The sequence below is a fragment of the Rhinoderma darwinii genome, chromosome 1 (genome assembly GCF_050947455.1).
Source record: "Rhinoderma darwinii isolate aRhiDar2 chromosome 1, aRhiDar2.hap1, whole genome shotgun sequence".
Lineage (NCBI taxonomy): Eukaryota > Metazoa > Chordata > Amphibia > Anura > Rhinodermatidae > Rhinoderma > Rhinoderma darwinii.
Window position 1 is genome coordinate 370,164,991 of NC_134687.1, and position 14,754 is coordinate 370,179,744.

A 14,754-nucleotide genomic window follows, 5' to 3' on the forward strand; every position below is an offset into this window, starting at 1 on the left:
CGCCCCATTGCCAGTTCGGGTGAAAAGACTGCAATCGCACACTATCTCATGCTGTGGCACTGTCCATATCTAATTGGACAGTGTCACAGCCATAGTAACACGCACCCTTGCCAGTAGACGCCCCATTGACTGTTTAGGGGGTTATTTAAATATCGGGTGCCAAATATAACGGCACCGATATCTAAATAACGGAGGGAGGTAGAAAAAAAATGCCAAGTGCCCCAGGGTTTGTTCAGCCCTCCCCCATTACATGCTGCACATGTATGGGGAGGTGAAAGGTTCTCTTTAAAGAGGCTCTGTCACCACATTATAAGTGCCCTATCTCCTACATAAGGAGATCGGCGCTATAATGTAGGTGACAGTAATGCTTTTTATTTAGAAAAACTATCTATTTTTACCGCGTTAGGAGCGATTTTAGCTTTATGCTAATTAGTTTCTTAATGCCCAACTGAGCGTGTTTTTACTTTAGACCAAGTGAGCGTTGTATAGAGGAGTGTATGACGCTGACCAATCAACATCATGCACTCCTCTCCATTCATTTAGTCAGCGCATAGTGACACTGCGTTATTCACTATGTGCTGTCTTGACACATTAACGTTACTGAAGTGTTTAGACAGTGAATAGACATTCCTTCCAGCCAGAACGGGATGTCTGTTCACAATTCCGACACTTCTGTAGCGTTTCTGTGGTACTTACAGCAGATCAAGCGTAGTCTCGCTGTAAACTGTCATTTACAGCGTGATCTCGCGAGATTACGCTTGCTCTGCTGTAAGTACCACAGAAACATTAACGAAGTGCAGGGATTGTGAATAGACATCCCATCCTGGCTGGAAGGAATGTCTATTCACTGTCTAAACACTTCAGTAACGTTAATGTGTCAGTATAAGACAGCACATCGTGAACAAAGCAGTGTCACTATGTGCTGACTAAATGAATGGAGAGAAGTGCATGCCGCTGATTGGTCAGCGTCATACACTCCTCTATACAACGCCCACTTGGTCTAAAGTAAAAACACGCCCTCTTGGGCATTAAGGAAATAATTAGCATAAAGCTAAAATGGCTCCTAACGTGGTAAAAATAGATTGTTTTTCTAAATTAAAAGCACTGCTGTCACCTACATTATAGCGCCCATCTCCTTATGTAGGAGATAGGCCACTTATAATGTGGTGACAGAGCCTCTATAAGTCCAACAACATTGCGTCACTGTATTTAATTTTGACCGGTTATATAAAATCTATATGTTATAAATATTTCCGTGTATAGTATTATAACTCCATTCAGCATGATTGCATTATTGTGCATTTAGAAGTCTTTGCTCCTAACTATATAACTACATTGGTTTACGGAGTAATATGATGTACCTTGATAATGAGCAGACGGATGGAGGAGAAGCAATGACATAAATACGTGTTGCTCTGATTGGTGCTAAGTGAGTGCACAAGTACTTTCAGGATTCCCCCTAGAAGGTTGTCTTTGCAGTCCACTGATAAATTGACCTAAAATACAAAGAAAGTTTTTTGTACTTAGAGCTAGATATACTGTATTATAGTTTATTATCTAAACACAAGTACATATTGCCTGAATGAAAAAAATATGCTCTCTGCGGCTTAAGAAAAGAAAAAAAAGTAATTTACATACACCGCATTCCAAATTATTATGCAAATGTTATTTTTCGCAGATTTTCCTAAATAGTCGATGCAAATGACAGTCAGTATAATCTTGAAGCCATCAACCGTTGGAGTATAATGCAAATTTTATTGAACAAATCTCCTAATAACAGATTTTTTTTTTAGAAGTAAACTCAAAATGCACTGTTTCAAATTATTATGCACAACAGAGATCAAAACATTTTAACCCCTTAGTGACCAGCCCATTTTAGGCCCTAATGACCAAGCTATTTTATTCGTTTTTCTATAGTCGCATTCAAAGAGCTATAACTTTTTTATTTTTTCGTCTACATAGCTGTATGAGGACTTGTTTTTTGCGGGATTAGTTGTGCTTTTTAATAGCACCATTTTTGGGTACATATAATTTTTATATTAACTTTTATTAACCTTTTGGGGGGGGGGATTATAAAAAAAAACTGAAATTCCGCCATTGTTCTATGCGTTTTTAAATTGACGCCGTTCACTATGCGACGTAAATAACATGTTACCTTTATGTGGTATCGCCGGTACGATTACGGCGATACCACATATGTAGAGGTTTTTTTATGTTTTACGACTTTTGCACAATAAAAACACTTTTGAACTAAAATTATTTGTTTGTGCATCGTCGCTTTCCAAGAGCTGTAATTTTTTTATTTTTCCATCAATGTAGTGATTTTTTGGGCTTGTTTTCTGCGGGACAAGACGTAGTTTTGAATGGTACTGTTTTGGGGTGCATGGGACTTATTGATTCATTTTTATTATGACTTTTTTGGGGGCAATGGAAAAAATTGCAATTTCGCCATGGTTTTTTGCGTTTTTTTTTTACGGTGTTCACTTGGCGGTTTAAATTACATATTAACTTTATTAATGGAGTCATTACGGTCGCGGCGATACCACATATGTGTTCTTTTTTTTTTTTTTACACTTTTACTAAATAAAACCACTTTTTATGGAAAAAAATGGTTTTATTTATTTTTTTACTGTACTTTTTATTAATAATCTTTATTTCACTTTGATGACTTATTTTATTAGTCCCACTAGGGGACTTTACTGTGCGATATTCCGATCGCTGCTATAATGCTCTGGTATACTTCGTATACCAGAGCATTATTGCCTGTCAGTGTAAATCTGACAGGCAATCTGTTAGGACGTGCCTCCGGCGCGTCCTAACAGGCATATGTCCAGGGCAGACCTGGGGGCTTTTATCAGGCCCCCGGCTGCCATGACACCCCATGGGAGAGCCGCGATTGCATTCGCGGGCCGCCGATGGGTGACAGAGGGAGCTCACTCCCTCTGTAAACAAAGTTAAATGCCGCGGTCGCTATTGACGGCGGCATTTAACGAGTTAAACGGCCGCGATCGAAGTAAACTTCGATCGCGGGCGTTGGAGCAGCAGCTCAGCTGTCATCAGACAGCAGAGCCCCGGCTCCTGCCTGCACGGGAGACCCGTGCAGGACTTAGACTAGGCTGACGTGAAAAGGCGTCAGCCTAGCCTAAAGCCCATTAGTGACCGACGTAAAAAGGCGTATTAGTGGTCACTAAGGGGTTAAAGGTTGTAAAGAGAACTAAAATGGTAATTTGTTGAATTTGCAGCATCAGGTCATCATATTTACAGAAATCAAAAGCCCTTTCAATAAAAAAACAAAAACGTAACAGGCCAAGTTACATGTTAACATAGGACCCCTTCTTTGATATCACCTTCACAATTCTTGCATCCATTGAATTTGTGAGTATTTGGACAGTTTCTGCTTGAATATCTTTGCAGGATGTCAGAATAGCATCCCAGAGCTTCTATTTTGATGTGAACTGCCTCCCACCCACATAGATATTTTGCCTGAGGATGCTCCAAAGGTTCTCAATAGGGTTGAGGTCAGGGGAACATGGGGCCACACCAGGAGTTTCTCTCCTTTTATGCCCATAGCAGCCAATGACACAGAGGTTTTCTTTGCAGCACGAGGTGGTGCATTGTCATGCATGAAGATAATTTTGCTACGGAAGGCATGGTTCTTCTTTTTGTACCACGGAAGAAAGTGGTCAGTCATAAACTCTACGTACTTTGCAGAGGTCATTTTCACACAGTCAGGGACCCTAAAGGGGCCTACCAACTCTCTCCCCATGATTCCAGCCCAAAACATGACTCCGCCACCTCCTTGCTGACGTGGCAGCCTTGTTGGGACATGGTGGCCATTCACCAACCATCCACTACTCCATCCATCTGGACCATCCAGGGTTGCACGGCACTCATCAGTAAACAACACGGTTTGAAAATTAGTCTTCATGTATTTCTGAGCCCACTGCAACCATTTCTGCTTGTGAGCATTGTTTAGGGGTGGCCGAATAATAGCTCTATCCACACTTGCAAACCTACGGAGGATCCTACACCTTGAGGTTCGCGGGACTCCAGATGTACCAGCGGCTTCAAATACCTGTTTGCTGCTTTGCAATGGCATTTTAGCAGCTGCTCTCCTAATCCTATTAATTTGTCTGGCAGAAACCTTCCTCATTATGCCTTTATCTGAACGAACCCGTCTGTGCTCTGAATCAGCCACAAATCTTTTCACAGCACGATGATCACGCTTATGTTTTCTTGAAATATCCAATGTTTTCATACCTTGTCCAAGGTATTGCACTATTTCACGCTTTTCGGCAGCAGAGAGATCCTTTTTCCTTCCCATATTGCTTGAAACCTGTGGCCTGCTTAATAATGTGGAACGTAATTCTTAAGTAGTTTTCCTTTGATTGCGCACACCTGGCAAACTAATTATCACAGGTGTCTGAGATTGATTACAATATGGAGGGATGATTTGAAAAGGGAGGATCCTGTAGGGCGCTGCTGCGTGGCTGTTTGTAAAATCCAACAATGGTAGATGGAGTGATAAGAAGATAAAGACGTTTATTATAAAACAATAATGGCTACGCGTTTCAACGCTGTACTAGCGTCTTCCTCAGGCCGTTAAAGTTACATACAAAAAGGGTCACTTATATATCAGCGGGAATTTAGGTGCACAGGAAGGAAAGAAAGGCCAAAAGGGGAAAGGTCAAAGAGTGACCGTGACGTCATGAATAATAACTATGCCAGGAAATTTGGAACAAGTTAATTGTCATAAAAAACAAAAAGAAATGAAGACCATCAATGTTACCTTATAAGAAGTTACATACAATTGGAAAAGAATGCGTCTATCAAACGTGGTTTAGAGGATCGACGGAGGGGATCAGTGAGACCCACACTTAAAACTATATAAACATATATTGTTGATAAAAACACGATTAGGATGTAAAAATGTGGGATGCAATATAAAACATAATAAATCGCTGAGTACGTGATGTAAACATATAAATGGATGTTAAGGGAGAGCGTAATATCGCCGATTGCTGTATTATTGTGGCAATATAAATGAGCGTCTTTGTCACTGATATCAGTAGAGCATATTGAGTGAATAGAAAGATTTTTTTAAATATTGGAGAAGGATAAAATTACTATGAATACTGGTAACTTACAAATGGATGTTATGAGTGAAAAGCGCGATATCGCTAGTAGTGTAAACATATAAATGGATGTTAAGAGAGGAGAGCGTAATATCGCTGATTGCTGTATTATTGTGACAATATGAGTCAGCGTCTTTGTCACTGATATCAGTAGAGGATATTGAGTGAATGAGAATTTTTTTATTGTTGTAGAAGGATGAAATTACTATGAATAATGGTAACATACAAATGGATGTTATGGGTGAAAAGCGCGATATCGCTAGTTGCTAGGTGATTCGAAAGACGCTGGTAAGCGTCTCTATAGTTTAGGCAACCACAGCAACCCGTGGTATAGAGTGCCTGTTGCTTGTTAGAGAGATTAGACTAAGAAAGGGGACTATTATTGCAAATAAAGATTGATGTGAATATTGGTGAATGGTTTGTTGGAAACATACAAATTAATATTTAGAAGTGAAAACAGAATTATCGAGCTGCTTGGGAGACATTAGTTAGCGTCTCCGTAGTCAAGGCAACCGCAGAGGCTATCACGGAGGGAAGGAATCGGTTTTCTACACTGTCAGGGGAAAGGGAAAAAGATGAAGAACGGTAAGTCATAAAGGAATTATTCTTTGTTAGTACATGTCCGTATGTCGCAACATATATTGTGTAATGTCGCTCCAGTACGTGTTATTATCCAAGAGAGACAGATAAAATCAAAGAACCGTTAGAATGTCAGTTGTAAAGGAATGAAGCTGTGTTTGTACATATGAGATGTGTGTGTGTGTGTGTGTGTGTGTGTGTCCATCCGTATGATCAAGATTTTTGGAGTTTATCTGTGAAGGGAAAACTGTGACTGTATGTAGGTAGTATATGCAGGAAAAAAAAAGGGGGGGGGGGGGCTTTTAGGTTTACAGCCTTACTTAATTTACATGAAAGCTTATACATTGCAGTCAGGATGACGTGGAGCTTCTATATGGACTGACAATTGGATAAACATCAGTCTAAGGAAGATTCTGAGATATCGTTAAGACAAATTGAAACAAAGGGAGAACTATTGGATATTTAAGCTGCAAACATTAAACCCACGAGGTCTTAACGATATCTCAGAATCTTCCTTAGACTGATGTTTATCCAATTGTCAGTCCATATAGAAGCTCCACGCCATCCTGACTGCAATGTATAAGCTTTCATGTAAATTAAAGAGGCTCTGTCACCAGATTTTGCAACCCCCATCTGCTATTGCAGCAGATAGGCGCTGCAATGTAGATTACAGTAACGTTTTTATTTTTAAAAAACGAGCATTTTTGGCCAAGTTATGACCATTTTCGTATTTATGCAAATGAGGCTCGCAAAAGTACAACTGGGCGTGTTGAAAAGTAAAAGTACAACTGGGCGTGTATTATGTGCGTACATCGGGGCGTGTTTACTACTTTTACTAGCTGGGCGTTGTGTATAGAAGTATCATCCACTTCTCTTCAGAACGCCCAGCTTCTGGCAGTGCAGATCTGTGACGTCACTCACAGGTCCTGCATCGTGTCGGCACCAGAGGCTACAGTTGATTCTGCAGCAGCATCAGCGTTTGCAGGTAAGTAGCTACATCGACTTACCTGCAAACGCCGATGCTGCTGCAGAATCATCTGTAGCCTCTGGTGCCGATGTGTCCTCGCTCGTCTGACACGATGCAGGACCTGTGAGTGACGTCACAGCGTGATCTCTGGAGAACACGGCTGTGTCTGCACTGCCAGAAGCTGGGCGTTGTGAAGAGAAGTGGATGATACTTCTATACACAACGCCCAGCTAGTAAAAGTAGTAAACACGCCCCGATGTACGCACATAATACACGCCCAGTTGTACTTTTACTTTTCAACACGCCCAGTTGTACTTTTGCGAGCCTCATTTGCATAAATACGAAAATGGTCATAACTTGGCCAAAAATGCTCGTTTTTAAAAAATAAAGACGTTACTGTAATCTACATTGCAGCGCCGATCTGCTGCAATAGCTGATAGGGGTTGCAAAATCTGGTGACAGAGCCTCTTTAAGTAAGGCTGTAAACATAAAATCCCCCCCTTTTTTTCCTGCATATACTACCTACATATAGTCACAGTTTTCCCTTCACAGATAAACTCCAAAAATCTTGATCATACGGACACACACACACACATATATATATATATATATATATATATATCTCATATGTACAAACACAACTTCATTCCTTTACAACTGACATTCTAACGGTTCTTTGATTTTATCTGTCTCTCTTGGATAATAACACGTACTGGAGCGACATTACACAATATATGTTGCGACATACGGACATGTACTAACAAAGAATAATTCCTTTATGACTTACCGTTCTTCACCTTTTTCCCTTTCCCCTGACAGTGTAGAAAACCGATTCCTTCCCTCCGTGATAGCCTCTGCGGTTGCCTTGACTACGGAGACGCTAATTAATGTCTCCCAAGCAGCTCGATAATTCTGTTTTCACTTCTAAATATTAATTTGTATGTTTCCAACAAACCATTCACCAATATTCACATCAATCTTTATTTGCAATAATAGTCCCCTTTCTTAGTCTAATCTCTCTAACAAGCAACAGGCACTCTATACCACGGGTTGCTGTGGTTGCCTAAACTATAGAGACGCTTACCAGCGTCTTTCGAATCACCTAGCGATATCGCGCTTTTCACCCATAACATCCATTTGTATGTTACCATTATTCATAGTAATTTCATCCTTCTACAACAATAAAAAAATTCTCATTCACTCAATATCCTCTACTGATATCAGTGACAAAGACGCTGACTCATATTGTCACAATAATACAGCAATCAGCGATATTACGCTCTCCTCTCTTAACATCCATTTATATGTTTACACTACTAGCGATATCGCGCTTTTCACTCATAACATCCATTTGTAAGTTACCAGTATTCATAGTAATTTTATCCTTCTCCAATATTTTAAAAAAAATCTTTCTATTCACTCAATATGCTCTACTGATATCAGTGACAAAGACGCTCATTTATATTGCCACAATAATACAGCAATCGGCGATATTACGCTCTCCCTTAACATCCATTTATATGTTTACATCACGTACTCAGCGATTTATTATGTTTTATATTGCATCCCACATTTTTACATCCTAATTGTGTTTTTATCAACAATATATGTCTATATAGTTTTAAGTGTTGGTCTCACTGATCCCCTCCGTCGATCCTCTAAACCACGTTTGATAGACGCATTCTTTTCCAATTGTATGTAACTTCTTATAAGGTAACATTGATGGTCTTCATTTCTTTTTGTTTTTTATGACAATTAACTTGTTCCAAATTTCCTGGCATAGTTATTATTCATGACGTCACGGTCACTCTTTGACCTTTCCCCTTTTGGCCTTTTTTTCCTTCCTGTGCACCTAAATTCCCGCTGATATATAAACGTTACCCTTTTTGTATGTAACTTTATTGGCCTGAGGAAGACGCTAGTACAGCGTTGAAACGCGCAGCCATTATTGTTTTATAATAAACATATTTATCTTCTTATCACTCCGTCTACCATTGTTGGATTTTACAAACAGCCATGCAGCAGCGCCCTACAGGATCCTCCCTTTTCAAACCATCCCTCCATATCCTAACAAGCGGTGACCGCAGCAGAACTTGTGGATTTTCTTATCACTTTATTCAAGCACTACCTGGGTGAGCATAATAGACTACCATTGATATCTCACCCTAACTCAATTGACCTGCACTATGTGGCGCCGTGCTTTTTGTTATATGTTGAGATTGATTACAATGATCCATAGAGCCCTAAGACACAATACCATCCATGAGTTTAATTGAATAACTAATAATTAAATGTTTATGACACTTAAATCCAATGTGCATAATAATTTGGAACATGGTGTAGTATTCCAATAAGCATTCCGCATGGTGGCCACAAGTCAAGAATTGTGTATTATTATTATCATAGGCTGAATAAACAGTATCACAATATTATATGTGAACCATATTAACGCCACAATCAATGTCTTAATAAGGTCATTTTGTAAATGGAAGTTCCCAAATACATGCAGAACAGCAGCAACATACAACTTTGGTATCATTATAATATATGTTGTGGTCACAGCCATGTCTACATATAACATGAACATTTCAGGAAACAAGAATATCAGTGACCATTTCATGCCAAAAATAATACCCAGAGGAAACCTGGTCATTGTTCTATTTCTGCCCTATGATATGAGACTTTGCATATTGTATATAAAATATGATATATTATTAAGACAATATTTAAGATTAGGTTTTCTTTTAGTATTAGATTTGTATTAATTTTTATTTTTTTTATTGCAAATATCTTGATTAGTTTACTTAATTGTCTATGAGCTTCATTACACAATCCAAATACTTTCCCACAAAATACTGTAGGCACCGTTCACACTTGTATCATGGCTTCTGTTCATAACGGAGCCATGACGGATATAATAGCTCCATTTTTAAACGGATCTCAAAAGATCCTGATGCATCCTACTGACATATAGGGTATGCCGGGTTTCCGGTATTTTTGGCAGCAAGACTAGCGATACAGGCGCTATTCTTGCGCCAGAACTAGCAGAACCCTGAATGAATGTGCATAACGCAGATGTGAGTCATACTCCAACTTTTTTGTCTTGTATTACAATTTCTAATAAAGTATTCTCATAAAGTATTATCATCATAAACAACAACAGTTGTTAATATCCTACCTGTATCATAGTTTCTAGCACATCCAGAATGATCAAGTTGGCTTCAGTAGCCAGGTTTCCAAACATAATTGCCTCTTGATCCATCTCTGCCTTGGTCCTGTTATAAAAATCCATTGAATTTGTGAAATATGTGCGGATAACTGACAATAACATCCCCTACAGCAGAGCACGAAGATTATCTGTACCTGTTAACTGGTCTTTACTGGAGACAGAAGTAGATTTTTGGAACGAACATGCTGACATTTTTGTTTTTTGTAAAGAAATAAAGACGCCATTTATCTATTAACAATCTCTAGACTTAAAGTTTTAAATACCAGTATACCATTTAAATACCAGTATACCATTTAAATACCAGTGTACCATTTAAAAAAGACATATTGCCGTTTCCCCTTGTTGTTTAAAAATGTTGAAATACAGGAGGCTGGTGACCCATCAATTATAGACCAGCGAAACTTGACATTGACCCCGTTCATTTTGCTTTGTGTTTCTATACAATTTTGTCTTGACGCTCAGAGAGGACATGATATTACAATTATAAAATTGACAGTGCTCACCGGCACAGGTAACATTATCATGAAAAGAGTAAAGGTGCTCACATATTTAGTCGCTCATTAGCTTGGCGCCACTGTGTCTGCTCCTTCCTCCACCTCAGGTTTTCATTAAGTCCAGCATATCTGTCATTCCCTGCTACAGAAGAAGACAATGTCACCTGTAATTTCTATGTACTAATGATAGCCCATGCTCAGTATATATGACTCTTGGACATGATTTGTTGAAAGATACACTGCAATTATGGAGTCAGAAAAAGAAAGAAACCTTATGGAGTCTATAAACAACATCATGAGAAGCTGACCAAGCAAAAGCCCAAGTACAAGCCACCACAGACTAAGACGCTGAGCTGAATAAGAGGTATCGGATTTGAATTTCAGAAAGTCTCACTGGTCTTGTTAGATGTAGCTTCACATAAGGGTCACAATTGCAGCGGATATCATGACATATCGCAGTATGTGTAAAATAAAAACAAAGGTAATCCCTAATAATAATACTCTCAAAGTAGAAAACATTATTACTGGGCATTAAGGAAAATGAGAGAGGTCATCATGTGCATAAAGTCACTTCTGTCCACAATAGGAGATTTTACAGACATTAAATATGATATATAGACATAAATATACAGTATATGTGTGTAAGGGTGTGGGGGAGAACCTAGTTTCTCTAGGTGGAGATAAAGGAGGAGTACAGCCTGGCCACTATGTATTGGCGTTTATGTTGTATGGCCACCTGGCCTGTTTTTATGTAGCACTGTAACTGTAAGGGTATGAACACACACAGCGTGTTCAGGGCGGATACGCTCCGTCAAGCTGCGCAGCGTATCCTCCCAGAACACCGCAGGGAATGCTGTCCGAAAAACCACACCACAATGTGGTGCGTTTTTCCGGCGGAATTTCCGCTGCGTAAAGCAGCGCCGGAAAAAAAACAAACGTTCATATTTACCCCCTCCCTCTTCTCTGCTCACAGTCCGGCCTCCTGGGATTATGTTGCAGGCTATGTGACCACTGCAGCCTGTGATTGGCTGCAGCGGTCACATGGGATGAAACGTCATCCCATGAGGCCGGACTGGAGAAGAAGCAGGGAACTCTGGGTAAGTATAACTTTATTTTATTTTTTTCGTACTTGCGTTTTTTGCGGCAAAAGCGCTGTGATTCCAGCACAAACGTCGCAACACACACCACTTTGTTGAGGGTTTAAGCACACCCTTGAATTCAATGGGAAAACCCGCAACAGAAGAGCTGCGATTACGCAGCATTAATTGACATGCTGCGGTTGAAGAAACTGCACCGCAGGTCAATTTATGTGCGTTTTATTCAGCAGCATTTTTCCGCAGTGTGGGGATTTGTTGAAATCTCACCCATACTGCTGCTACTGTAATACGCTGCAGATTTTCCACAATTAATCTGTTGCGGAAAATCCGCAGTGTTTACGCCTAGTGTGTTCGTACCCTATGTCAATTAATGCTGCGTAATCACAGCTCTTCTGTTGCGGGTTTTCCCCATTGAATTAAATGGGGTGCTTAAACCCGCAACAAAGTGGTGTGTTGCGACATTTACGGTGGAATCGCAGGGATTTCGCCGCAAAAATCGCAAGTAAGAAAAAAATCAAACTAAAGTTATACTTACCCAGAGTTCCCTGCTTCTTCTCCAGCCCGGCCTCCTGAGAGGACGTTTCATCCCTTGTGACCGCTACAGCCAATCACCGGCTGCAGTGGTCTCATGGCCCGCAACGTAATCCCAGGAGGCCAGATTGCGAGCAGAGAAGAGAGAGGAAGGTGGGTAAGTATGAACTTTTTTTGGGGGGGGGTTTTCGGGCGCTGCTTTACACAGTGGAAATTCTGCCGGAAAACGCACCACAATGGATGGCATTCCCTGTGGTGTTCAGGGCATATCCGCCATGAACATGCCGTGTGTGTTCGTACCCTTATGGTTTCTGTTAACAAGTGGTATGGTGTTTAGCTGCTCAATTACTTAATCGTAGGTGCCGGGATGTTCAGCTTGGACGCCATCTGTAACTTAATCTACTGTTAGCCAGTGGCTAAGTAGCGTTGTTACACTGGGGGTGGCTCCTTTTCTATAAAACTACTGTGTTCCCACCAGTACGCTGTTCAGTGTTCGGGAGGCAGAGGTGGGACCTGAGCTTCCTCCAAGTTAGAGAGTGGGAGCTGCTGTAGAGGCTGTAAAGAATCTGCTGAAAAAGCGACGGCATGTCATTTAGCATGTAGCAGAGGTTCTGGAGAGATTTGTGGGTGGTAGGCGGGAGACTCACAACAGTTGTGTGCACAGTCCCAGGAACAGCAGTCAGCTTAATCACTAGGCCTGTGTATTGCCAGACCAAACCTCTGTATCAGGAAGGGGCACCCTTGGCCCTGTCTGCATTAGGAAGTTCGAGCAGCCAGCTACCATACACTAAGTATTGTGCCCTTCTGTGGAGAACTCTGAAATATACATGTTGGCCGCGTGCACACCAGTGCCGGTCAAAATAAAATTTACGTTTGTTGCAAGCTCTCCTGCTTCATTCCATGTTTGCCACGACACCATTACGAGAGCCATACATCACCTAGGCCCCACCTTACATATGCACATAGTAGATTGTTCAATGGACACAGATTTGCTCTAAAATGCCACCCAACTTATAACTTGCCTTATAATAAAGCATCCATTCACAGGATTTGCCAGAACAAAGAAGCCTCATCATTCTACTCCGCTGTAAAACTAAAAACCATACCTCAAAGCGGGTTTCCTATGGCTATTTTAAACGATTCTATGCTTTTCCCTACAAGCTCATCTTTATTACCCATTAGGGTGCAGTCACACACGGCAGATTTTGTTTCAGAAATTTCTGTCTCTGAAAATCAGTTCCATTCATCTGAATGCGGTTGTTTCTGCAGCAAGCACATGGACTGAAAGTTACATTCAGATGAATGGAACGGATTTTTAGTCGCAGAAACTCCTGCAACAAAATCTGCAGCGTGTGACTGCCCCCTTACATGGTGTAAGCCATGGTGAGAACGCAAGGATCTTGGCAGAGCGCGAAGACAGTATTTACTATTGTTTCTGGCCAGTGCACTAGAACCAGGAGATAAAAAGCAGCAATAATTTCATATGTATTATTATGTACCAGTTTTCCAGCGCCTCATCATTTCTCCTCTGGCTCCTTCTCCACGTAACAAAGCTTCTTCCAAACGAGCCTTGACATCTTTGGACTTCTGAAGGACTAAAATGCTTACTTTATCTGGTGACTGTTTTCCCTGAGAAAATAACAGGATCATTATTGAAACTCATGTCACATAATATTACAAAGAACGCAGAAGGTGCAAAATCCAGGGGTACCATTTTGAGATCCAGCCACATGAATTCCAGTGCTTATTTTAACCCCTTAATGACCAGCCTATTTTAGACCTTAAATGACCAAGGTATTTTTTACGTTTTTCCATAGTCTCATTCAAAGAGCTATAACTTTTTTATTTTTGCGTCGACATAGCTGTATAAGGTCTTGTTTTTTGTGGGACAAGTTGTAATTTTTAATAGCACCATTTTGGGGTACATAGAATTTATTGATTAACTATTACAATTTTTTGGGGGGAAATAGAAAAAAACCTGCAACTTCACCACACTTTTTTGTGCCCTAAATTTACGCCGTTTACCGTGTGGTATAAATAACACAATAACTTTATTCAGTGGGTTGTTGCGATTGCAACGATACCCAATTTGTATAGTTTTTGTATGTTTTACTACTTTTACACAGTGAAAACACTTTTTTTTCAAAATTATTTGTTTTTGTGTCTCCATATTTGAAGAGCCATAAGGCTATGTTGCCGAGTTTTTTGATGCGGAAACCGCGTCGCAAAACTCGGCAAAAACGGCCCGAGAACGCCTCCCATTGATTTCAATGGGAGGCGTCGGCGTCTTTTTCCCGCGAGCAGTAAAACTGCCTCGCGGGAAAAAGAAGCGACATGCCCTATCTTCGTGCGCTTCCGCCTCTGACCTCCCATTGACTTCACTGGGAGGCAGGAGAAAGCGTATTTCTCGCTGTTTTATGCCCGCGGCGCTCAATGGCCGCGGGCGAAAAACGGCGTGATAATTGCCGCGAAAATCGGCGTGCAGGGAGAGGAATATCTGCCTCAAAGTTCCAAACGGAATTTTGAGGCAGATATTCCTCCCCCAAAATACTCCGTGTGAACATAGCCTAACTCTTATTTTTTCGCCGATGCAGTTGTATGAGGGCTTTTTTTTTGCAGGACGACTTGTCGTTTTTGTCAGTACCATTCTGGAGTAGATGTGACTTTTTTATCACATTTTTTTTTTAAGGCTGGATTCAAAGAAAACAGCAATTTTTGATGT

At 40.6% G+C, this 14,754-nt stretch overlaps 1 protein-coding gene and 1 long non-coding RNA gene across 4 annotated transcripts in view; one reads left to right on the forward strand and one right to left on the reverse strand.

The window, feature by feature from the left end:
- LOC142652211 (uncharacterized) overlaps positions 1-14,754 on the forward strand; it is a 158,158-nt gene that overhangs the window by 127,264 nt on the left and 16,140 nt on the right. The window lies entirely within an intron of this gene.
- DOCK8 (dedicator of cytokinesis 8) overlaps positions 1-14,754 on the reverse strand; it is a 175,138-nt gene that overhangs the window by 36,184 nt on the left and 124,200 nt on the right. For both annotated transcript variants that reach the window (XM_075827721.1, XM_075827730.1), the window contains 4 exons: positions 13,532-13,661; positions 10,456-10,546; positions 9,860-9,956; positions 1,362-1,496 (listed from right to left, as the gene is read on the reverse strand). In XM_075827721.1, the coding sequence (XP_075683836.1) occupies positions 1,362-1,496; positions 9,860-9,956; positions 10,456-10,546; positions 13,532-13,661 (453 nt within the window). The remainder of the gene's footprint in view (positions 1-1,361; positions 1,497-9,859; positions 9,957-10,455; positions 10,547-13,531; positions 13,662-14,754) is intronic.